Below are 25925 nucleotides of genomic sequence, written 5' to 3' on the forward strand. Positions count from 1 at the left end.
CAATGTGTGTTCCCCTTTAGTTTGTGGCCACTTTACACATGTTGTTGCAGTGAATTAGACATTTGTAGACTTGACATCAGTGAAAGAGAATCGGCTCAACCCTTGCATTTTGCAGTTAACATTTTTCATTGCATAAAGATTATGATAGAAGCCAAATGGGTGTGAGGTGTTTTGCTTGCTTAATTTAATACACAAAGTACTACTATATTTACATGGTATTTTTGGCCTAATACTATGTGAGTATGTATCAGGTTAACCAGATATTTTATTCTCTAGAGGTGTTCCTATAACAAGAAGATGTGTCCTTTATGACTGGATAATAAACTTAGCATGTGTTTGAGGGAAAAGCTTAAATCACCTACTGTCTAGCTCTCAGCTTTTAGACAAATCATTTAACTTGGTCTGTTTCCTTTTCTGAAAAACAAGATGGTTGGACTAAAAATATCATTTGGCTCTCCTGATACTTACATTTTAATATCCTAAAGAAATATTGATGAGAGCGAACGCTTTTTATTTTCCCAGTTAATAGAGCATGTTGTGAAGGAGGATTAGCATCAAAATAAGTGTTTGTCATGATGTGACAACCTTCACACAGCCTCGATCGTGTGAAGCCGACCTCTGCACTATTGTCAGGTGGGGATGCTTAGAGAGCACCACACATATCTATCCCAATTCACACACCGAAAAGGCAAGGTAAAATTCTTCCTGTTGTGATATAGACTGAAATATAACGCCACATCGTGATGTTAAAAGCCCAGAAGAGAATTAATTCACTGTGACCCACCTTCTCCTAGTAAGAGTGTGATTTGGGGATTCTGTTTACTGATTTAGATTAGGGGTTAGCAAATTTTTTCTGTCAGGGCCAGCTTGTAAGTATTCTAGCCTTTGAGGGGAGGATGGTGTTTGTCGCAACTCCTCCAGCCTCCCGAGAGCAGGAAAGCAGCCGTTAGCGATAGGTGAATGAATGGGTATGGCTGTGTTCCAATAAAACTTTATTTATAAAAACAGGTGGGGGGGGCCAGATTTGTCCCACAGGCCATAGTTTGCTGACCCCTGATTTAGAAAATCCGCAGAAGAGCCCTCGATGGTGTGTGACAGAGTGCCTTACCACCCAGCTATTAGACAATCATTGCAGTACACATGAGCTGTCCAGTCAGTGACACAATCCTGATGGGCCACTTAGGGACTGGTCGACTATGCCATGCTCATCAAAAAGGAACCAGCCCCAAATTTCCTTTTTATCAACTTGCTTAATGCTCTTAATAATGGGTCATTATGATACGTTTAGCCAATGAGGCACATATGACTGAAATTTCAAAACAAGAATACCAGTATTTCTTTTGCAATGTTTACTTTGAGAGCCCCTTTGCGAATAACCACTTGACTTTTATAACAGTTTTATGAGGTATGTGTGGCAGATGTTGTTTTGCCACCTTACAGATAAGAACGCTGAGTTTTCAGTAGTTCATTGAGTTGCTGAAAGCCAGATCGTTATTTTGCAACAAAAATAGTAACGAAGTCCTTGCCTGCTGGCTCCCTCTGCCTATCTTCAGCAGCAGCTGATGTGTCTGTAATTCAGGTCAGAAGTTGCCAGATTCATCTGGCTAGTTGTCTCAGCCCTCCACTTTGGTCTCAGACACCTGCTAAGGGAAGGACTATTTTGGAAATGAAAAATCTGCTTATTAGGGCTTTTTGTTCCTAAGTTGTGTCTTGCAGAACTACTTCAGGATTCACTAATTGAGGGCAAAGTGTGTAATCTGGGTGGCCTGGTTTCACTTCAGGTAGAACAGAGACATTACTAAAGAAGAGGGAAAAAGAAAGTGAGTTGCTAGTGCGGACAGAGTCCCTGAAGCGTCTTTGTGACAAGCATGATTCACACGCGTCTTGTAGCTGGTCTGGACTTGAAGTCTGCTTGACTTCAGTCCATATTTAGACTCCATGAAATGTGTCCCCTCGTAAACACAAAATGAAATTAACATGTACCACGAGGGAAATAAATTCAATAATCAAAATCTAGCTTTGTTCATAGCAGACTTGCATCAAAACCATTGTTTCCCTACAAACGTATGGTGCAGTGTTTAGAAACCTGGATAATTCCATTGGCTTTGCCAAGGTTTTTTCCGTGCATGAAACAGATCTTATAGAATTGCTCAGGCTCTTAAGTACTTTTTGATAATCCTTTTTGGTTTAATTAACTCTTAAGCCTTCCTGTCCACCCTACCCTTTGCCCTACAAACTAAAGTAGGACCCTAGAAATGTTCTGTGTATAATGAATACGTTTGAAAGAATGCTTCGTTGCATTTTTTGGTCTTTTTTTTTTCTTTAACTCGGTCTTTTAGGCATAAATATATGATTTAAAGATTCTAAAAGTTAATTTTTTTGGAAAGCAGACTTCTTTTTTCTTTTTTAAGATTTTATTTATTTGAGAGAGAGGGAGAGAGCACAGAGGGAGAGAGAGAGAGAGGTAGAAGCAGACTCTCCACTGAGCAGGGAGTCCCACATGGGGCTCGATCCCAGGATGCTGGGATCATGACCTGAGCCAAAGGCAGATGCTTAACCAACTGAGCCTCCCAGGTGCCCCTGGAAAGCAGACTTCTGACATGGGTTATAGCCAAAGATGTGGTAGCAGAGACCAAGTAAAAGCAAACTAGTCTTTGTGCCTCCCTCGAAGGTGGTGAAAAGGAAGCTGAAGCTTACCTTCTGGCGCTTCTCCTCCACAGCTCTGCTTCTCTCTCCAGCACCCCCCCCCGCCCTTTGTTTTGATGGAATTAGGAACTACACATTTTGGGTGGGATTATTTTGATGACAAATTGGTTCTCGAGCAGAGGGTTGGCTTTCTGATTGAAATGGAGACCAGGGAGAAGGAAGAAACTGACAAAAGGAGGGTAGTGGGCAGAGTGGGAGGACGGAGAACGGTCCGTCAGCAGGGAGGAGGGCAAACACACAGTGGTAAGGTCAGCGGGGGAATCAGCTAGTGAAGTCCCGGCCTATTAATTCTTAGAGAAAGTGGTGATCTCTGGGAGTCAGCATTGTCTTAGCAAGAACGCACAAAGCCAAATTAACTGCCTTTCCTTTTCCGCTGGGGTTATGGGATTAGTTGATTAAAGGAAAGTGAAGATATAGTTTGGTGTATTTCGATTTTTACCAATTATTTGACCCAGAGTTTCAGGAGACCATAAGCTCCACGAGGGCAGAGACTCTCTCTGAATTGCTGACATCAGATCTTCATTCATAGACCAGTATCAGCACACAGTAGCCCCTCAATAAGTGTGTGTTGGATGAAGAAATAAAATGATTAGGTGATTAGCCACTGGAGGTCTCCAGCCCTAGGTGGAGAGAGTCATTTGGCTTCATGATTGTAGGGATGACACCAGCCCCCGGAAAGGGGCGGGACTGGTTCCTCCCAGCCCTGACAGTCTGTGCCCACCCCAGGAGAGAGCTGTTCTGAAAGGCTCTTTCAGCCATAACCTTGAATCTGAGAACCAAGGCTTTGACGTACCGTCTCCTATTAGCTGAGGCCACAGCCCTGACGTGTCGCAGGAGGAAGGGGCACAGAAGCAGCAGAGAAACGGCCTTGTCCGAGCAGGGTCGGCTTCAGGCTTCCTGTGGGCCAGTTACCGCTTCTTGGCGTTTTCGGTGGTGTTTTTGTCTGGTCTGTGGACCACAGAGGGCAAGGCCGTGGGAGACAGTTTTTAAAGTCACTCTCTCAAAAACAAGCGGAGGAGAAATTGCTTGCTCATCAACCTCACTGCCTGGCCTGAATGCAGAGCTATTTATGAGCATAGCTGACCTTCGGTGCTGAGTGAATGGGCTCTCTCACGCCCTGAGTGCGCTGGAGCTGGACCAGCAAAGACATCACCCTCGGCTCTTGGACTTTTCAGGGTGGCTGGCCAGGATCTTCTGCCTCCGTGCTTCTCCCGACCCTTGCAGCTCTTCCCACAGGCTTAGAACTCTGCCTCACGGAGGGACCCAGGGAGGAAAGGGCCTCGGTGACAAGATGGGGCCCTGGGATGCTCTCAGAGGCTGTTACGTGAGGAAGCAGTCTTGTCACTCCTCAGCCTCCTTGAGATACCTGGTGGCCTCCCTGCCACCAGCTGCCTGTCCACTCTCACTCCCCTGGGTGCTGTCCTGGGGCTAAACAGTGAGCCAACAGCAAATAAAATAGGGCAGCAATTTCGATGGTATGAACTATCGCCCTAGAGCCACTTAGAATCAGGGCCAGATGAGCGTGTGGAGCAGGGCCGCTGAGGAGCAGGATCTTTGGGAAGGGTGTGTCCTGGCTGACTAGCAGGAGACTCTTCTGGGATCTTCTTGTTGGGGGTGTGTTTATGAGTAGCGAATTTCAGTGTGGGGGCCTGGTGGTGAGGTAAACAAGCCTAAGAGCCCGTGTCAAGCTGGGAAGGAGAGTTTCTGTATCTAAGTAAGGATGAGGTTGTCTTCGGGGAGGTGCTCGGTTGGTCTGACCTGGGACTCAGCCATGTTGGTTGGTTCTGTGGTGGAGGGCAGAGTGACTCTTGACCTCTTGACTCCCTAATGGGCAGAGGCTGGTTGCATGGGGAGTTCTTGATCACGCCAACTTCTCAGGGGATCCATATAGTTGTAGGCCGGGGTCTGGGGTGGCACAAGAAGGGCCTAGGGAAAGGGTTTTGAATGATCTTCATGTATTTTGTAGATGAAATCAATAAGAATTTCAGAGGCAGCCATTGAGGAAGCCAGATTTGCAGTCTGATGGCAGAGGAGCGGACCTGTCCCATTGGCTCGCACACAGGGCCCTAGTGGTGTCATGGTGGGGGCGGGGGGGACAAGTAGACTTCCTTTTAGCTGCCCACCTTCCTCCCGGCCCGCTCCCAGGGCCTCACCTGGCCAGGGGGTGGGCAAAACTTAGAAGGAGGCGAATCTCTGTACCTCGGGGCCAGCTGCCTTCTGAAGTAGAAGTTGTTGGGGTGGACTTTTTGCCCTTCTTTCTAAATGACCTTCGTGGAGAGGAGTTTCCGGACCCCATCAGGGCTGGTTCTCCACTTGCAGAATCACCTTGTTGGTCTGGCCAGCTTCTGAGAGAATTAGGGCAGTATTCCTTGCGTGTGCCCGGCAGCCAGGGCAGGTAAATGAGGGAAGAAGCGGAATCGTACCTTGTTTACTGAAGGGGCACGTGTTGTTTCTGGAATGCAGGTGAAGCCGTATAACGTCTATGTCACAGTTGCCTACCCGCCAGACACAGATACCCCTGGGTTTGCAGAAGAAAACAAAACCAAGGTAAGTGTTGGCCCGTGTCTGTTTTGAGCCTTTGACATTGTAAACCCCTTTTCCAATTTTCTGACTTTCTGACTTTCCACCCATCAGCCTGGAGTCATTTTCATCAGTGAGAAAATTGAGCTCTTTTCAATTGACGTGCTAGGTAGAGGCCTCTGGACTTTCTGGAACTTTCATGTGGGGTCTTAGAGAATGCAGCCTGTATTTTCCAAGGCCATGATTTTTGCTAATAATCTTCAAAGGCTTACTTAATTAATAAGGTATTTTCTTTGTGATGTTGCGTATGGCCTGTATTTTCAACTAATGAGATGATACTCTTTAATAATAATATTCTCTCCTCTGAACTTAAACTCCTGGTTGCCGATCCTGACTTATCATTTCAAAAATGGATCTTAGGATTCCCGCATTCCGCTCATTAACTTTTCATCTCATTGCCTCGCGCCCAGCGTCCACCCAGTGCTCAGGCCGGTAACTGAGAAGCCAGCCTTAGTTCTTCTCCCACACCACTCATCCACTTGACTGAGCATCCTCTTGGTTCTCCTCTCAGAACTTTTCCTGAATAAAAGGGGCGTCTGGGTGGCTCAGATGGTTAAGCGTCTGCCTTCGGCTCAGGTCATGGTCCCAGGGTCCTGGGATCGAGCCCCGTATCGGGCTCCCTGCTCTGCAGGAAGCCTGCTTCTCCCTCTCCCACTCCCCCAGCTTGGGTTCCCTCTCTCGCTGTCTCTCTCTCTCTGTCAAATAAATAAATAAAATCTTAAAAAAAAAACCCAAAAAACAAAAAACTGCAAGTATCAGTACTATCCTAGTAATGATAGCTGCTGATATTTTTGCCTGAACTGCTCTTAATAGTCTTCAAACTGGTCTGCCTGCTTCTGCCCCCTTCTCCCCATCCCCGTCGGTTCTTCACACAGGGGCCAGTAATCCTTTTAAAGCCTAAGTCAGTCTTGTCACTCCCCTGTTCAAACCCCTCTGCGGCAGAAAAAGCCAAAAACAAACCCAAAAAGACCCTTCTTGTGCAGCACAGTCTAATAGAATTCTCTAGAATGGAAATGTTCTATGTCTGCACTCTCCAATATGGTAGTCACATTGTGGCTGTTGAACACTTGAAATGTGGCTAGTGGGACTCCCCATCATAAAACTGAATTTTTAGGGGCGCCTGGGTGGCTCAGTTGGTTAAGCGACTGCCTTCGGCTCAGGTCATGATCCTGGAGTCCCTGGATCGAGTCCCGCATCGGGCTCCCTGCTCAGCAGGGAGTCTGCTTCTCCCTCTGACCCTCCCCCCTCTCATGTGCTTGCTCTCTCTCATTCTCTCTCTCTCAAATAAATAAATAAAATCTTTAAAAAATAAAAATAAAAAATAAAACTGAATTTTTAATGTAATTTAATGTAATTTTGACTCATTTAAAATTAGCATTACAAAGCACACGTTGGAATATGTTATGTATTGGTGAGTGTGGTTTCGCTGGTTCCCATCATGCCTACAGTAGAATCCAGAGGTCTTGAGGCTTACTGGGTCCTGCACTGTCTGGACCTTGGCCACCTGTCCACAGCGTTGTCTCCTCTTCTTGGCTTCAGCCATACCAGAGCCCCGTCTGTTCCTTGAGCTTGCCCAGCCTTTGGTCTTGCTTTGCTCTTGCTTTCCTCTCTCTCTGGATGTTCAAGTGGCTTAATTCCTTGCTGCTGCTTCTTCTTTTTGTTTTTTTATAGATTTTATTTATTTATTTGTCAGAGAGAGAGCACAAGCAGGGGGAGTGGCAGGCAGAGGGAGAAGCAGGCTCCCCGCTGAGCAGGGAGCCCAAGGCAGGGCTCGATCCCAGGACTCTGGGATCATGACCTGAGCCGAAGGCAGACACTTAGCTGACTGAGCCCCCCAGGTGTTCCCCCCTTGCTTCTTTGTCTCTCTACAGACTTCACCCTGAGAGGCCTTCCCTGACCCTCTGTATCTCATACATCACTCCCTTGGAATATTCACCATCCTTTCCTCTGGCTTTATTTTTCTTTATAATGCTTATCACCACTGGACATTTACATTATATATAATGACAGTCATGCTGAGCTGAATGCAAGCTTTGCGCTTTGTTCCAAGGAGCCTCTTCTTTGCCTTGATGTGTAGTGGGGCACCCTGCGAGCAAATGAATCAAGTGGAGAAGAAAGGAATCGATCCGAACTTACTACCTTGAATGGGTGTTGATTGGTTTTCTTCTCCTTTATAGTAAGTGTGAGGCTCTGCGGCATGAAAATTGGCCCTTACGCTCCACGGACTGTATATTTGCAAAAAGATGTTATGATTTAGAAGTTTTTTTTTCCCTATTCATTTCTCTTTGGCTCTGCCTCTTAAGATTACCACTATTGCAAAGAAGTAAATTTAAGCCAAATGCCCTGTCTTAGAATAAGCAGGGGTCTGCTAAGCGGATTTGCAACATTTGTTAACAGTCTTTTCGTTGGAAGCCAAAGCTGACAACGAGTGGTGATTTCCCCGTGAAGATTTGATTTTGATGTTAAGTTGGGTTTTTTCCCTCCAGTAGTACAGTGTTGACCCGACTTCTTTGGATAAATCAAATTCTGTGTTGGTGTGTAAGCCCTTTAGGGGGCGCCATAGTGCTTTTAAATCTAACGTGTGTCTGACCCCGTTTTGCCTGCCTGGTGGTCTGGAAGAAGGAACGGCCCCTTCAGAAGAGCCTTGCTCTTAATTCAGGTTCATCAAGAAATGTTTTACTTTTATGAAGTGCTATGCTTTTCTAATTTAAGAAAATACATTCTGTGTTTTTATTTTAATATTCTCAAGCCTACATGGTAAATAAAATTTACAGTTTCATGCAGTTTAAGGCTTTATTTTTAGAACTTCTAATTGAAACTCCCTTTTAAAGAATTTCTGAGCACATGTTCATGTCACTGTAAAGAAGATTAAAAAAGAAAAAAGAAAAAGAAAAGCCCTGGCCCACAAGGGACTTAGGAGGTAAAATGCAAATATACACATAGCTGTAATATCTATTAAGGCAGAAATATGCAGAGATGAGAAAGTACTGCCAGGTGAGAATTCAGGAAAGGCTTTTTGAACTAGGTGGCCGTTGAGAGGGACCTTTAGCCACCTCGGATTTGGGATTCTGATGCACCAGCGCGATAATGAGCACCCAGCCATGCCCAGGGCCTCTCAGTGTTTTCTGTCCCATCCTCCTTCTTGTTGCCGCCTCTGCGGGTCTTCTAAGAAACAGCTGTGTTGTTGAACAGGGGCTGGGCTGGGGCTCTCTCTGCCCAGGGCCTCAGCTCTGTCTCTGCTGGCCTGGGAATATTTGGTCAGAACGGAGATGCTGGTCGTAAGGCAAACTTGCTCAGGGCGCATGGTCTAGGCTCTGCATAAACACAGCTGGTCAGGTGGCCCGCAGTGAGGATTCCCCCAGACTTGGACCCGTGATGTGGTCTCATTCTAGCTTTGGTGGTCATCGCTGGAGCCGAGACCACACATTGTCCCACGGAGAGCGGCAGGGGCCTCCTTGTCTCACTCCAGCCACTGGATTGAATTTTATACAGGGACCAGGTAGAAACTGATTTAGAATCTGGACAGACCTGATTCCTAAAAGTAGGAATCTGCTCAAAGGTAGAAAGCTGGAATTCTTTATAAAGTAGGGGAGAGACGGTTGTGAGAATTATTTGTTCTTGAATTTAATGGCTGATAATGGTATTGATACGTCTGTTTTTTCCCACCTTTAGCCTTTGGAGACTCGTCTGATTTCAGAGACCGTATCTGTTTGCAAACCAGAGCAAGTGGCCAAACAAATTGTTAAAGACGCCATAGTAAGTACAATCCTTATTTTCTTTCTTAATAGTTTTAGTACTAGATTTCTGAAAAGAAATACTATATTTGTCCCAGGGCTTATTTCAAAACATAAATTACTGTGTCTTTTTGGTCAGATTCATATCTAATATTGGACTGTTTTTTCCCCTGAGATACTTTATTGATTCCATGTTAATTCATAGGCTCCTGGAAACTAATTATATATCTTAACCCTAGGAACAGATTGATGAGTAAGGATGCCTGGGAACTTTGGTTCTTTCAGAAGAACACGAGACTTCCCTGTTGTGTGTAAATGATGTGTCCTATATCCTGTCGATGGCCCGCCGCCTTCTTTCTGCTTTCCCGCAGTACTTGCCATTGTAGATGAGTTTAGGTACTTTATTAAATGCCGGACTCGTTGATTAAGGACTTTTTTCTTCCACCTTCTTGCTTCCCAATATCATTTTCCCAAATGTTCACTAATAAGGACGTGTGTCCGGGCTACTGAGTTTATTTGGAGTCAAAAGTGGAAACCATGTGCCTGCCATTTTGTAGAACCCATATACATGCCCCACAGACTTTTGATGACATCCTGTTGACCCACACGTAGAACAACATGCACTAATGAGGGGTGTCGGTAAGCTTTAGGCCTCCACCGCATGTAGGAAATTTGAGGACCCTCAGAATGAGGTGTCAGCAAGCCGTGCAGCTGCCCTGAGGGCCGCATGCACTGTGAGCACGAGCCCAGACTGAGCAGAATACAAGAAACACCCGACCACCCAACTCTCTGAAGATCCACACAGACGTTGGAAGCGCTGTGCCCTGACTGTGTTTGGAGGCCTAGAAAGATGGTCCTGGTGGATTAGGATGGTGTTTCCTGCTCTCCTCAAGTCACAGCAAACACACTCAGTGTTTTCAATGATCTGAAATAGCTCTTTGTGTTTCGGTAGTATTCATTTAGTCTGGTGGTCTTCAAACTTCATTTCTTGACCACTTTGCACACGAAACTGTTGACAGTCCCAGAGACTTCTTTACATGTTTGTATTTATCCATAGTTGCCATATTAGAAATTAAAACTGCATAGTCTTTTTTTTTTTTTTAAAGATTTTATTTATTTGAGAGAAAGAGAGAGAGAGAGCACAAGCAGGGGGAGCGGCAAAAGCAGAGGGAGAAGCAGGCTCCCTGCTGAACAGGGAGCCCCATGCAGGACTCGATCCCAGGATCCTGGGATCATGACCCAAGCCAAGGGCAGACGCTCAACCAACTGAGCCTCCCAGGTGCTCCAAAACTGCATAATCTAAAAAATACTTATTTATTAATCCATTTAAAGTAGCCACAGTAAACCCATTACATTTTAATGGAATCTTTCTACCATGATAATTTTCCAAAATAAAACATTAGTGTGAAGAGTGCCTTTGTTTTACGTTTCACCAATCTCTTTAATGTTGGTGTTGATAGAAGACAGCTGGATTCTCACGGCTGCTTCCATATTCAGTCTGCTGTAATATGTTTTTTGGAGTGAAGGATATAAAGAAAATCTGCCCTTAGATATGTAGTTAGGAAAGGGAGGAATATTTAATGGACTTTTCAGATAATTGTGGACATTCTTTTTTGATATTAAACCCAAACTGGATGAATAGTAGTTTCTTAAAGGTTAATTACAGCGTGGAGTTGGAAACTACATTAATGAACTTTTTGTTCTCTGTTACATTAAATTCCGTTGGTCTTTGCACTTCTCATGTTTTGTACCCATTCATGATTTTGTAACATTATGCATTAGTCATTTGGAAAATATGGGTTCACTGAGTTATCAGAAAAATTACATCCATTCATAACACTGCTGGTCTGATCATAAAAGTCTACATATTGGGAAGCTGACAATCTCACAATGGTAGATAGGTTTTCACAAATCTTAATTTTTCCTTGAAAGCTCAGATTTTAACATTGACCATAAAAGCTGCCAATTCTCCTTGAAGTGACAGGCTCATTTTATTCATTTTCCACAAAATGTCTTCCAAATACCCAAGTCTGAATAACATAGATTAAGTTTCATGACTTAAACAGTTGGAGGAGGGCCTTTCTGCAGGGCAGCCGTCCCCCTTGGGTGCAGAACACAGCAGAAGGCACTGGGTGTGTATTCTCTTTTTGTCACCTAGAGTATAAAGACTTGCCTGTAAGGGTTGAGATTTAATAAAATGATTAATTTTATAGCTTTATCAAGGGCATTTTAAAGTAAAACTGACCTTTTAAAATCTTTGAAAGATTTTAAAATTTCCGTTTACTTATTGCTGCAAGTGTGGGTGGCCGTGGAGAGACATCGCTACTGCGATTTGTGCTAATGAGCCAGCAGTTTTGTCCATCAACGCAAATGTCAGTGAAAAGGCAGTTAAGGTCTTAGTATTATTATGACAATCATTTTGTCCTCCTGGATCCTCTGAAAGGGTCTCAGGACCCCCAGTGTTCATGGACCCACATTGTGAGAACCTCCTGTGTAGCCATTCCGGCCCATCTCCCAAGGCCATGTTTGTTGGCTCAGCTTTGACGTAAGCTGTTACGCTCGTATGCCACCTAAAGTGGACGCACTTCATTGTTTCTTTTTTTTAATTTAATTTTTTTTTTTTTTTGAGAGAGAGCGTGTGAGCAAGCAGGGGAGGGGCAGAGGGAGAGGAAGTGAGAGAGAACCTTAAGCAGGCTTCTTACCCGTTGTGTAGCCCCACATGGGGCTCGATCTCAGGACCCTGAGATCATGACCTGATCTCACATCAAAAGTTGGACACTTAACCGACTGAGCCAGCCAGGCGCCCCGCACACTTCATTGTCTTGATGTGTTGATTCCTTTTCTGGTTACTACTGTTGCCTCTTTTCTCCTCCTTCTATTTTAGCAAGGGAATTTTAACAGTTCCATTGGCTCAGACGGGTACATGCTGTCATCCCTGACCTGTGGAATGGCACCTGTAACTTCTATTACTGAAGGGCTCCAGCAGGTGAGCTATGCTTACACCACCAGACAGACGGGCTGACAGACAGACAGTGCCTCTCATTAAAACCCAATGAGAAAAGGTTAACAGAAGACTTGGTAACTTTATCTGGGGATGTGAAGGACTTTTACTGCAGTGGCAGCGATAAGAAACTAGGACATGGGTGAAAGACAGCACCTGGGGCGTTCAGCGAGGGAAGTAGTCTTCTGCGCTCTGGGCACCGTGGATATAGAGGGGGAATGTTGTCTCTGCTGTCGGGGTGTTCACTCAGGTTCTTATGTGAGGGACACTGGTCCGAGGATTTGCGGTAGAGTGATGTAGGGTACCGGGCATCAGACCAGAACCCCTCTTCTAGGTGAGTCAGGTCACGGGCAACTATGCTTAGGGAGGTCCAAGTCCAGGATTCAATGCAGACCCTGCTCTTAGGTGAGCTCTGGTTCCTCCAGGCCACACGGAAGTTAACTGCTGGTTGATGCGCTGGGTGCTATGTTTGCTGCTGGAGAATCGGGGGGGAGCAACCTCTCCAGCCCCCCAGGGGCTCACAGGCTAGTGGGAGAGACGGACAGAGAGGTGGTACTAATGCAGTGTAATAGAACAAGTAATAATAGAGGGCTGGCTCTGCACAGACCTGGTGATGGGTGGTGGAGTGTAGGGGGAGGGCTGGGAGGCTGCCTGAAAAGGGGCTGTCTACCCTGGTGGGTAGTTTATAACCAAGTACTAAGCTGTGTGCAGTAGACCGTGTCCAGACTAAAAACCCGAATGACTTGTGTGTGGACTTCCTTCACTCTTCTCTTCCATGACTCTGTTGACTCTCTCTTAGAGGTAGATGCTGTATTCCATGTAAGCTCTCTGAGGACGGCCCCTCACAGCCCGTGGCTGGCACGTAGTGGGAACCTCAGGTGCCCGAGTAGAGCAAATGCATTAAGTCCACGCATTCTGTGTGGCCATCTTGTCCCTTCTCCCGTTTCCACATGAGTGATGCCCGACATAAAACTTCAGCCCATAGCTATTTCCTCCACTCCAGTTCTGTATAAATTTCTCTAAGGTGTTTTCCCAGGGCTGTGACCTCACATCTCCAGTTCCACATGCCTGCAATAAAGCTGTGTTTCCCAGCATCCCGTCCCGACCTCCCCATCACCGAGTCTGTATTGTCTCCACTATCGGGATCCATGTTCATGTCCACTCAAGAGCCCAACGAGGAAGAGGGTGTCATCCTGGACCCCCTCCTGCCCCTCATGTGAGGGGTCAGGTTCATCTCCCCTCCCTCCAGTCCTGGCTCCCCTCCTTTCCCAGCCCCACTGCTGTTCCCCCTGTTCAGGCCCGGGACACTGCAGTCAGCTCCCTGCCTGGGTCTCACGCTCTGTGATTCAGAGGAGGTCACCTGGGGGCCCATGGGCCTATAGAATGTTTTGTTTGGTTCATCTGGTATATGAGTGTGTGTGTTGAAATAAAATGGTTTTAAAATTAGATTTTCACAAAAAGTCCAGATTTCGGACTTTTTGTGGGAAATCAGAGGCCCGACAGTACAGGGTCTGCATTCTCAGCTGGCAGTAATCAGCTGGGGCAGTGGGCAGCCGCTCTGTTCTACGGGCCACGGCCCCCCATCCCAGGGGCTCACAGCACCTGCCCCAGGCCCGGGTGCAGTGACTGCCATCACATTTGCATGCGGGCTTTCTGAACTGCAAGTCCACCTTGCAGGGCAACCATCAGTGCCTCCCCAGTAAGGCTTCCACTTCATCACATGATATAACCCTCTGACCTTCGACCTCACTCACCTTCCTGCCCCTCATCCTCTTTCCACGACTTCGTCTCTGTCCCTCCATCCCCAGCCTTCCTCTGTCTGACCAACTTCCAGTCTTCCTTCAGGTCTCACCTTAAGTGTTGCTTTTTCCAGAAAACTCCAAGACCGTTAAATTGCTTAGACTGAACTATTTTAGCATTTTGGTATGCTGTGTTCTAATTGCTTTTTCTTGATTTTTTTCTTAAATAATAGACTTTATTTTTTAAGGCAGTTTTATGTTGATAGAAAATGTGAGTTGAAATTACAGAGTTCCCATACACCCTCTCCCAGTCCCCACCAGACTCCCCCGTTACCAGCATGCATTAGCACGGTGCGTTGGCACAGTTGTGAGCCAATGTGCAGACGCCATTATTGACTGAAGTCCATGGTTTACATTGGTGTTGACTCTTGGTGTCACACATCTTTCCCATGGGTTTTGACAAGTGTATGCTGACATGTATGTCTGCTGACACGTGTCCACTGTGACGTTGTCACACGGAGTCGTTCCCCAGCCCGAACATTCACCCATGCTCCTCCTGCTCATCCCTCCCTCCTTTTCCCAGCCCCCTGGCAACCACTGATCTCTTCGCTGTCCCCGTCGTTTTGCCTTATTCCAGCTTCCCTTTGGTTCTTTCGTTTTTCAAAGTGATCCTTGCGTACTCTTCAGAGAACCAGTGTTTTCAAGGCTCTGTGGGAACAACAGCGGCCCCAATGCCACTTGCCCCCCCTTCGCCTTTCTCAGATGTAGCTGCACTGTTCTGTGGACTGGGCCTCCACATCTCCATCTAGAGTGCGTCCGGAGTGTAGACTTATGTGGGCACCTCCACGCCTCCATCTAGAGTGCATCCAGAGTGTAGACTTACGTGGGCACCTCCACATCTCCATCTAGAGCACGTCCAGAGTGTAGACTTACGTGGGCACCTCCACATCTCCATCTAGAGTGTGTCCGGATTGTAGACTTACGTGGGCACCCCCACGCCTCCATCTAGAGCGCATCCAGAGTGTAGACTTACATGGGCACCTCCACGTCTCCATCTAGAGTGTGTCTGGAGTGTAGACTTACGTGGGCACCTCCACGCCTCCGTCTAGAGCGCATCCAGAGTGTAGACTTACGTGGGCACCTCCACGCCTCCATCTAGAGCGCGTCTGGAATGTAGACTTACGTGGGCACCTCCACGTCTCCATCTAGAGTCCGTCCAGAAGGTAGACTTACGTGGGCACCTCCACGCCTCCATCTAGAGTGCGTCCAGAAGGTAGACTTACATGGGCACCTCCACACCTCCATCTAGAGTGCGTCCGGAGTGTAGACTTACGTGGCCGCCTCCACAGATTTCTCAGCTTGGGGTCAGGCATGGGCTTCCACCAAGAAAGAGGAGGATTTAGCTCTTCCTCACACCCTCCCCCTTCTGCTTACGGCCACCTCTCCTCCGGTCCTGCCCTCCCTTTTTACTTATATTGTGATTTTGGTTAGATCTGTATTTGAGATCATCATTATTATGGCTATGTAAATGCTCTTCACAGCTGAACTCTGTATTATACATAATTAATTTTCCTTTTTGTACAACCTTTTGTTTTTCCTGAAACAGTTACTGGCTTTTTTCTATGTATTATTAATAATGACAGCCTTCATTTCCTCTCAGAAATATCACTCTATCAGTTTCCCCTTCTGGAAGCAATCCTTCTGGAGCCTTCCAAGCCACCCATCGGGACTGATTGTCCCACGTCCGGGTCCCCTCTGCCTCTCATCTGCTTTGGGTCCCCTGTCTCCTGTGTCACATGACATTGCCTTTCTTCGTTGACCCCTTAATGTGGCCTTTCTTCTAGTGCTTTTCTGAAAAAGGGCCCATGGGAGGCAACATTTGAGAACTAGTGTATTTGAAAATGCTTTTCTTTGTAGTTCTGTGCTGTGAAAACAATTCCACTCAGAGGTGTTGCATTGAGAGCGTGTTGGCAGGAATCCTGACGGTTAATGGACATCCACTGTCTCAACCTTACACAGTAATTGCCTTCCTCCGGTTGGTTGTCTTTCTAATTATTGGCGAAGCTCATGGCAGGCAGGCACTGTGTCTTTCTCACCATGGTGCTAGCACCTAGCATAGGGTCTGACTTTTCTGATCAGAACGTAAGTCTTAAACCAAAAAGCCTTGATGGGAGTTTGGATATTTGGGATGCTGGAGTGGATCTTCTCTAGCTATTAGAATCCAAGGACTACTATTTTGTCCTTTGTATAATTTGAATTTATTAATTGGGCAAATATTCTGCTGATGCAGCTCTGACAGGCACATGCCAGGGCGCAGAGCGGACAGCTTCTGTCCTTGGTGCTCTCCTGATGCTTATGGAGTTTTTAAATTTTATTTTAAAGATTTTATTTGAGAGAGAAAGAAGAGAGAGAGCACGAGCAGGGAGGAGGGGCAGCGGGAGAGGGAGACGCAGACTCCCCACTGAGCAGGGGGCCCGACTCAGGGGACATGGGACTCGATCCCAGGACCCCGGGATCATGACCTGAGCTGAAGGCAGACACCTAACCAACTGAGCCACCCAGGGCCCCACTTAGGGAGTTTTCATCATGTTTATCCTTGGAGCAGATTAGAAGATGTGCCTTAGAAACCCTTTATTAGAGAGTATATTAAAACCCCTTGAAGTGAGCTACGGTGTCGTGCTGTCGGACGAGCTCAGGGGTCTGTCTGTGTCTTGCAGGTGGTCACCATGGGCCTTTTCCGCACCATCGCACTGTTTTACCTCGGAAGTTTCGACAGCATAGTGCGTCGCTGCATGATGCAGAGAGCAAAATCGGAAATTGCAGACAAAACTGCCTAATCCTTACCCTTGGGAAAAGACTGTTTCTAAATAATCTGAACAGCTTGCTGCTAAAAGGGACCCAGTTTTTGGCCTACAGACACGTATGTATTGCTTTTGACTATGTGAGATTGGACCAGTGCTCTTCAGAAACCTGGCTGCAGGGCGAGGGGATAGACGTTCAGCTCTAGGCGATGTTATTAATACTATGCAAATATGGAACAGGAGACCTTTGATTCTCTGGGGCGGAGAGGTGAGGACCCTATGGGAACAAATAGCATGTGAGCAGGGTAAAGAACATTATTCCAGAATGATCATTTACATTTTTCTATTTATTCTTTTTTTTTTTCTTCATTAAGTCCAGGGCCTTGGGGACTTTCTTTAACCTTCCACGAAAGGCAGTGTATGGGTTTCTGGGGCCTTTTTTTTTTTCTTTTTAACATGGTGTATTTTATTCAAGAGGAGTTTTACACATTGCTGGAGTCTGAATGCATGATAACTCACTGTGCTTCTGGTGGACACTCGCGGCTTCTCTCTCTCTTTGATCCCATAAAAATACAGGGGGATGAGAGAGAGCAATGCAGGGGAAGGACAGGAGAGAGAGATTTTCCAGTAGGAAAAATAATGCTTTCTTGTCTTCTTTAGACTCGAATGCGTAGAGCACTTTTTGTTACTCATTCCTGGGGAGAGGCAGCCTCCTAAAATGTTTTCTGAAGAGAAATAAAATCTTAAAAGCTTAAAAGTTTACAATTTCTTCAACAGCCATGATGACACGGAGCTCACCCATCCCATTAGTGTCTTGTCATTCTTCTCATCTCTCCCTCCTATTTTGCTGATACTGCTATAATATTTTTATAAAAAAAAAAAAAGACCAGTTAAAATTTTTTGACTTGACTTTTTAAACTAACTCATGAATTAAAACAGGTGAAAAAAAATTAAGAAGTGTGACATTCTTCTGGTAGCATATATGTAGCTTTTAAGAAAGGCCAATGATCATATATTTACATTTTCCTCATTAAGAAAAAGAAGATAGGACAAGGCCGATTTTGAAGATACTCATTTTTGAAAGAAAATGATCACCCATGCTCTCTGTGATTCCCACTTAACCAGTGAACCTTCTCTCCGTGCCACATGTTAAGGAAGCCCAGTCATCGCTCCCACAAAACAAGCCCTCGAATCCTCTCAGCCCCGTGAATGTTGTTTTCACATCACAGGCTCTGTGGCTCAGTTAGTGGATTTCCACAATTTAAGTGCCTCTGATGGGTTTTGGCCAATGTTCCCTGCTTCATCCTGTCACTGTATGTGCTCCCGACTTAGGGACAGTCCCCGTCATAGTAATGTTATGCCCCTCCTTCTTGCACACACAGTATGCATATACCATGCCTACAAAAGATTAAAGACCTGAAAACTATAGCAAACCTTTTTTTGCTCTTGAGTTTTGGAACCTCTTGACTTTAAAATGACTTAATTTTTTTTTTGAAGTAAGATATTTAATGGCTTTAATCTTTGGCATCCTTTTAATGAGGATCTGAGAATGGCATATTTTAACACTGACAAAGAAGAAATTATTTAATATATAAGTTGCTTGGAATTACTTCATTGCAGTTTATGGGGGTGGTTGATGCCATAATAGTTTCATGAATCTCTCCATCTTCTATAGCCATTGTTTGCAAACTACATTAGGTCACATCTCGCAGCCTCTTAAGATAGAGTAATGGCTCTATTTCCCTAATTCGCAGAAAACAGTTACACATTAATATCTGGATGTTTCTCACTTTTATTTTTTATTTTTTTCTCATGAATGTTCCTTGAATGTTGGCACCTCCAACTGCTGGTCTAGATGAAAGTCTAGCCCAAGATGGTGTCTCGTTTAGTCCAATTAACTATTTCACCACAGTTATTGCAACAGACATTTTTCACGGTTTCCTCACAGATTGTACTGTCACCCCCAGGTAATCTGCTACCTGAACAAATTTAAGAGCCCCCGTTCTGTGGTGGGAGATACTTTCCCCAACCCAGTTGCAGCTCAGGCATGAGACAGATTTTGTGGAGATCATACCATCAGGGAATGGGCTTCTTTGTCAGACATGTTAAAGGGCCAAAGCTCCGTATCCAAAAAGCTTTGAAAACTAAGTTGTTGTGTTTTTTTTCCCCCCTCTTTTCCTAAATTTGGTGCCATTATTCATTTGATAGCAAAACCTGACTTGAACTGATGTATTATAGTTTTGATTTGTCCATTTCATCAACTCTTCATTAATTTTTCCCAAAGAAACACCAATGGGTTTGATTATAGGTATTGCCCCAGATTCTATGGAGATGTTTTGTAATATCCAGTACATGCCCCATATCACCTTTTTCCAAATCTGAAAAATTAAGAATTCTGAAACACGTCTGGCCTGAATGGTTTAGATAAGGGATTATTATAGACATTCAGCAGCACCACACAAAGATCCAACTTCATCCAAAACATGAAAATATTACAAAGGCAAATTCTATTTTTTATCTTTTTTGGCTCAGTTTTTGTACATTTTTTACACTGACTTGCCTTTTTTTTTTTTTTTGCTCAGGGGAATGAAAAAAAAAAAAACGCAAAAAAACCCTGAGTCAGATTGTTCAGGAAACTGTTGGGTTTTTTTTTGTTGTTGTTGTTTGTTTTTTTTTAAGGGGTCATTGATTCAACACTTTGTACTGTACCCAGAAGTGGGTATGTCTTACCCATGGCAGAAGGAGTTTAATGACAGTTCTGTTGAAATGTTGGCTTTCTGTTTGTGACCAACAACAGTTTCTTGTTTGAGTATCGGTTCCGAAGTGCTTGCCTCTGCTGGGTTTGGTTTTACTGTTTAATTATAGCGTATTTGTGAGTATATTTATTCAAAAAATACTGAATGTCGTTCATCCATAGACATTCCAAAATATGTTCAAGGACCCTTCATAATTGAAAAAGGTATAAGAAACAATCCCCATTTCTTTTTACAAAAACCAAGTCAAGGGAATTATTCTTTTCTGTTATTTTTTAAAATTTAATTTTCATGGCTGAAAAGAAAAAATGAAAAATGCTGTTAATAATGGCCTCTGCATTAATACTTACATATGTCCAGTTATAAATCTGTTGGTTAAACCATATATCGTTGATTCTTGGAAGTGAACACTGGGAGAGCGTTTCTAATATTTAGATGACAAAAGCATTTGGGAATAGTTGCTTCAATTCAAAGAATTGTATGTCTTTGTCTTTCTAGAAGAAGGCAATACCATGATAATTTTTTTTACTGAGTTATATCATCAACAGATTTAATTTTATTACCTCATGTTCTAATTTAAACATGTCTCACTCACATGAGGACACTTTTAAATATTCATAGTTTTTGACATACGATGCTTTGTATCTTTCTCATGTCCTTAGTTGTTAGTAACTTAGCTTTAAAAAGTACCTCCTAACCATAACCTTCCATATTCTGGACTCAGTCTTGTTTAGTTCAGTGCTGTGATGGCAGATTTGAGATTTTGAAGAGGAGATAATAGCTATTATATTTTACATGTTTGATGGGACAACTCTAAAGACATTTTTAAACTGTAAGAATGCACATGGCTATTTTGATATATATTAGAACTTGTGTTTGCTACTTTAGAAGCTTTTGTGGCAAAATTGTAACCTGATTTTCATATCTTGTATTTCTGAATCACAACAAAAAATAAAATGGGGAACAAGTTTTACAGATGTGAAAATGTATTTTTTTCCCTTAGAAATTTGAGTTCCTTAAGAGTCATTTAAGCAAAACACAAACCTCTTTCATAACATTATCCTAACCTCGCATCCTAAACATTGACAGGGCTTGATTTTGATCATTTTTTAGGAACTAATATTTTCAGAGTAAGTACTTGGCATTCTGAGCTCTTGTTTCAAATATGCTCTGTGTCTGTGTGACTCAGATATGGGATACATGAGTAAAAGGGTAAGAAAAGTGGAATTTAGTAAAATTTCTTTTTTTTTTTTTTTTAAGATTTTTTATTTTTTATTAGAAAGAGAGAGCACAAGCAGGGGAAGCGGCAGGCAGAGGGAGAGGGAGAAGCAGACTCCCCGCTGAGCAGGGAGCCCGATGTGGGGCTCGATCCCAGGACACCGGGATCATGACCTGAGCCGAAGGCAGACGCCTAACCATCTGAGCCACCCAGGCGCCCCTTTAGTAAAATTTCTTAATGTAATTACATTTCATATAAAAACAAATAGATTTCCCACACTTTAAACCTGCATATACTAACAATGAAATATTTCTTAGGTTCTGAAGGACACGGAAGACCGATAGATGAAATAACACACCTTAATATTCCTCAATCTTTAAATGGGAAAATTTGGTGTCCATCGTGAAGAGATTGCTTGGACATCTTGGTTTGCAAGCTTGAGCTTTCTCTAAATTTGAGCAGTGTATATACCTTAAATGGCATATGATATCCCTTCTATAGTTTTTACGTTTGGGTGTTTAAAAAGGAAAAAAAATTTTCTTGTGTTCCACTCCTGATTTTATACCCTCGATTTCCCCTCATTCAACATATATTTACTGAGCCCGGCATCCAGTCCCCTGGGGATACTACTCTGCGTAAACAGTTCATCCCTCCCTGGTGGTGATTACATTTCTTATTTCTTCCCTCCCCACTCCTTCATCTCTCTCAAGGCTCTTACAAGTCTTCCTGGACTTCCTTTCTTCAGCTTGGGGGCCTCTGAATTTTATGCCACAAATGTTTGAATGTCAGACACTGTTCTAGGCTGGGAAAGCCCAAAGGAAAAATACAGTCCCTGTCCTCAAATAGTTCATAATCTACAGAGAAAAACATATGCCAGAAATTACCCTGTGAATCTGACAATAGCTATGATGAAGATACCATAATTAACATTAAAAACCTAGCCCGTGGCGGTCACTGTTGTGAGCACATCACATTTAATTCATCTCAATCATATGCTAACCCGCAAGTAGTACTCTCCATATCCCCTCACAGAGAGGGGCACAGGCACAGCGAGGTTAAGTAACTAGTCCACGGTAGCAGCTACTAAGTGATGGAGCCCACATTCAAACCCGTTTTCTGCCTTTTATGCTCCTATCCCGTGTGGCACAAGTGGGCTCCTAGGACTGCCCAGGCAAGTCAGGCGTGGTCTCACTGGGGGCAAGGTCTGAAGATGAAACTCGAGGCATGAGTATGAATTCACTCTGAGAAGGTTGGGTGCATTTCAGGGAGATGAGCAGATGTGCAAAGGCAAAAGGCACGAGAGATCTTGGTGTATTCCAGAAAGCACAGAGTTAATGTGGCTGCAAGAAGGGAACGCATAAGTAAAGGGTGGTGCCCAGGTGGTAGATTTGCACCAGATCATGCCATGTAGAGGAGTTGTGATTTTAGCCTCTGAAGAACTCTGAGCAGAAATATAAAGTGGCCAGATTTGAGCTTTAAAAAGATCATGCTGCCCCTTGAAATTCAGGAGTTGCTGAGCCCTGAGCCTTGGAGTAAACCATTCTCATTAGTTTGGAAGATCCCATATTAGATATATATTGCTATGGGTTGAATTGTGTGCCCTTAAAAGATTTTGTCAACGTCTTAACCCCCAGTACCTGTGAATGTGACCTTACTTGGAAATAGGGTCTTTACAGATAACTGAGTTAAGATGAGGTTATTCGGTTCCTGATCCAGTATGCTGGCGACCTTACAAGAATAGAACACAGAGAGACACGGAGAAGGGCACATGACAACAGAGGCAGATCAGAGTCACGCAGATGCCTGCCCAGGCACCCCAAGGACTGCCCGCCGCCACCAGAAGCTAGGAAGAGGCCAGGAAAGATTTTTCCCTAGAGCCTTCAGAGGGAGCCTGGCCCGGCTGACACCTTGATTTTGGACTTCACACCTCCCGAACTGTGGGGGAATAAATTTCTGTTTGAAGCCACCTAGCTTGTGGTACTTTGTTATGGCAGCCCTAGGAAACAAAAACATTAACCTTGATTTCTCTAAACATGTTCATCAGTAAGTAATATCCGGGAGACACTGTGCTGTGTGCTAAATCACATAAGAGAATAAAAGTCATTGCACAGAAGAATGTAAATTCTTTGCCTATTTCCCCTCCATACTATGGTGTTATCACATTGTTTGGGCCTATTACTGCAGTTTTGATCCAACGAGAGCAGTAGCCATTTGAAAAATTTAATTCCCTGCTCTTATTTTATTTCACTTTAAATGCCAAGTCATGGATTTGAAAGGAAAAAATTGCCACGAGTAAATTTCCTGTACTTGCCTTTGTGAACCAGAAGGAAACATGACTTGCCTGCTATTAAACTCACACAACAGAATGATTCATCTGCAGTTCATTGCCTAGCTTCAAAGGTTGTTGCTTAGTTACTCTAAACATTTTTTGAGGTTTAGAACCCACCATAAATTAGTTAACTAGGTTTCTCAGTTAAACCAAGGCCTGTTGGTTTAGATTTGGCAGAAGTGTTTGCTTGTAATGACAAGGATGGTTTGAGAGCACATAGTGGACAAATCAGATTCAATCAGTCCTATTGCAGAAGACAGGCTCTGGAGCATTAACGCACTGGGAACAGTATTACTGTTAGTATTAGTACCTAATGCTAATTGGGAATTAGTATTATAATATTATTCTATAATAATGACCAACAACAAATGCAACCCATCTGAACACACGTGACACTATTTAGTGTAAGAGTTCATAATATATAAGCTATGTCAATTATATCTCCGTAAAGCTGGAAATGATAATATAGAAGATACTTGAAACTGGAAATTAGTGTTCTTGGATTGCTTGTCTGGGAGATACTGTTTTTTAAGCAGTGTTTTTTTTTTTTTTTTTTTTTTTTTTTTTAATGCAGGTTATGTGAACCCTTTGTTCTTACTCCCTCTGGTCAGTTCATTTCCTTTACGGATTTATTTCCACTTTAGTTTGCCTAAATGGTTTGGGGTCGTGTTTTATATTTTTAACTCTTATCTATTAGTTGTCAATTCCTTCTCAGTTAATGAATGGGGTTTTTGTATCCTCATTTTAAATAAGAGTTTAATAGTAAGACTTACTACATGCCTATATATAAAACATGTATGCCCAGATTAGAATAATGTCCTTTTTGAATTTCATAAACTTTGGAAGTGTTTATATTGGTGATGGATGAAGAGAACTTTCTGAATGATACTATTAAACATCAACCAGTAGGTGGCGAAAACTGGCAATAAAAAGCTTTTTGTTTGGCAGACTGGAGAATAAAGAAGGAAAACACAGGCCTTTCAGGCTCTTGATACAATCTCCCTTCCTTGCATCTTGTTCTTTTCTCTTCCTGGTGCTACCCTACTCCTAGAATCCACCCAGGCAAAGCTGCAGGCAGGGTAGTCCATTGGCTCTGAAAAGTGGAAGGCATCTTGGGAAGTGAAAAGCCCATAGTGCATACGGGTGGAAGGTTGTTGGAAGGTCTCCGGCACAGATCTAGGATTCAAACCCAGGACTCCTGACTCAGGCCAGGGCTCCCTCCACTCCCTCCCCAATACCCAGAGACAGTGAATCCACACACTTCCTAAATACCTGCCCTCACACTTGAAGGTGGGATCTAATAACCAAGTCTGAATGGAGGAATGGTTTCACTTTTTCGATATAAAGAGAATTCAGAACATTCCTGGGGAATATATAATCTTAGTCAAGGACCGGAACGCAGACCGGTCCTGAGAATGGCTGGTGATGGCCAAGATGCCACCGAAGGAGTAAGTCTGAGAAAATCGGTCAGGCGAGGCTCTGTGGGAGCAAAGGAGGGGGAAAAAATAAGGAGGCTTTTCTTTCTCTGGGAATGGGGGATCCATTTCCTTCTGGGGGCCCCCTTTGCAGAAGTACAATCTCTTTTCCAGCTCTGTCCTCTCATTTCCTCACTCACATGCTGGGTCTCAGCACTAAGGTTTTCAATTCCTCTTAAGTAATTTTGGGGGTCTAAGACAAGCTTCTGAGAAGATCCTTAAACTATCCTGTGGAGGCATTAGTATAGGTTTCTACTCTCTCTGTGAGAACATATATCCCAGGTCAGTCTTATACCCAGTGTCCATCTCCAGGCCAGAGCCTCCCACCCCCCAGGGCCATGTCACAGCCATTAGAAAGCAGGAAGGAGCATCTTCCTTCATTCCTTGCAGGGATAAGTTTGTACGAGGCGCCCATCCCTATATGCAAGAGGTTGGCACGTTGGTTGATTGGGTATGATAAATGAAGTGAAAATAATTTGTGCTTATTTTGCTCACGAATACATGCTTTGATTTTAGACTAGGAACGAGACAAAATAAAGATGCTGTCAGAACATGTTTGTATACATTGCAGCGCGTTTCTATGAGCACTATAATCCAGCATCCTATATATTTGTATTTGGCCCTATTAGGTAAGCTGCTGTACTTTTAGTAAACGTTTCTTTTTCTTGGCGCTTTATTTGTCAAAGACTTTCTGAGATAAAAAATAGTTAAACACGCACAACTTGTTTGCCCTCTTGTGTTTTTCTCCTAGGGGCTATTCAGGCTGATGAATGAAAGACTGTGCGCTTGCGTGTACAATATATGTGTGTGTGTGTGTGTAGATAACTTGAGAAGGTGCAGCCATCTAGCACTGGCTGCTAGGCGACCCCACAGGCCTCGGGACACCCACCCACCCTGGGGTTAGGACCGGGGGCCCCAAAGTTACTCTGTAATCCCGTGCAGCGTCCAGCCCCAACCTAGCGCCAGTCCTGCCAGAGGCAGAGGAAAAACATTTACTTAGCCATTTTAGAGCCCTTGATATCCTCGACTCGCCACTCACTGGCCCGCTGAGAGCTACGTCCGGCCCTGGTCAGGACGGTGTCCCCAGGGTGTGCGTTGCGCCTGCACACCTAGGAAGCGACTTGAAAGTAAACACCTCGCTTGGGGCTTCCCTTGCCACCCTTCGCCGGAGGGCAGCCGAGGTCCCACTGCTGGGGTCAGCGTGGGCCTGGGTCTTCTCCCTGGCAGCTGCCAAGAGCCGGCAACACGCTGTGTACACGTACGTACACACACACACTCGGTTAAAGGGGCCGAAGCACACGCGCACACACACACACACACACACACACACACACTCGGTTAAAAGGGTCGAATTGATTCCCGGCGGTTGCGCCCTTGCCGCAGCCGCCCGGCAGGCCGCGTGCAGTCCCCCGGGCGCCCCCGGCCCCACTCGGGCCCCCCGAGCGCGCGCCAGGCCCGCCGCAGGCCCGAGGAGGCCCCTCGCACACCCACCGCGCCGCGGCCGCGCGGGAGGCCTGCGCCGCCCGCGCCACCCACCGGCCGGGCCCGGCGGGCGGGCGGGCCGAGCGGGCGGGCGGAGGCGTCCCGG

The 25925-nt window shown here is 44.7% G+C and overlaps 1 protein-coding gene across 1 annotated transcript in view; it reads left to right on the forward strand.

The window, feature by feature from the left end:
- KDSR (3-ketodihydrosphingosine reductase) overlaps positions 1 to 20291 on the forward strand; it is a 39616-nt gene extending 19325 nt beyond the window's left edge. The window contains exons 7-10 of the mRNA XM_032422746.1: positions 5170 to 5253; positions 8959 to 9042; positions 11905 to 12006; positions 16478 to 20291. Of these exons, the coding sequence (XP_032278637.1) occupies positions 5170 to 5253; positions 8959 to 9042; positions 11905 to 12006; positions 16478 to 16597 (390 nt within the window). The 3' untranslated portion in view covers positions 16598 to 20291. The remainder of the gene's footprint in view (positions 1 to 5169; positions 5254 to 8958; positions 9043 to 11904; positions 12007 to 16477) is intronic.
- The last annotated feature ends 5634 nt before the right edge of the window (positions 20292 to 25925 follow it).

This window comes from Phoca vitulina, unplaced genomic scaffold, assembly GCF_004348235.1.
Source record: "Phoca vitulina isolate PV1807 unplaced genomic scaffold, GSC_HSeal_1.0 scaffold27, whole genome shotgun sequence".
NCBI classification, from domain to species: domain Eukaryota; kingdom Metazoa; phylum Chordata; class Mammalia; order Carnivora; family Phocidae; genus Phoca; species Phoca vitulina.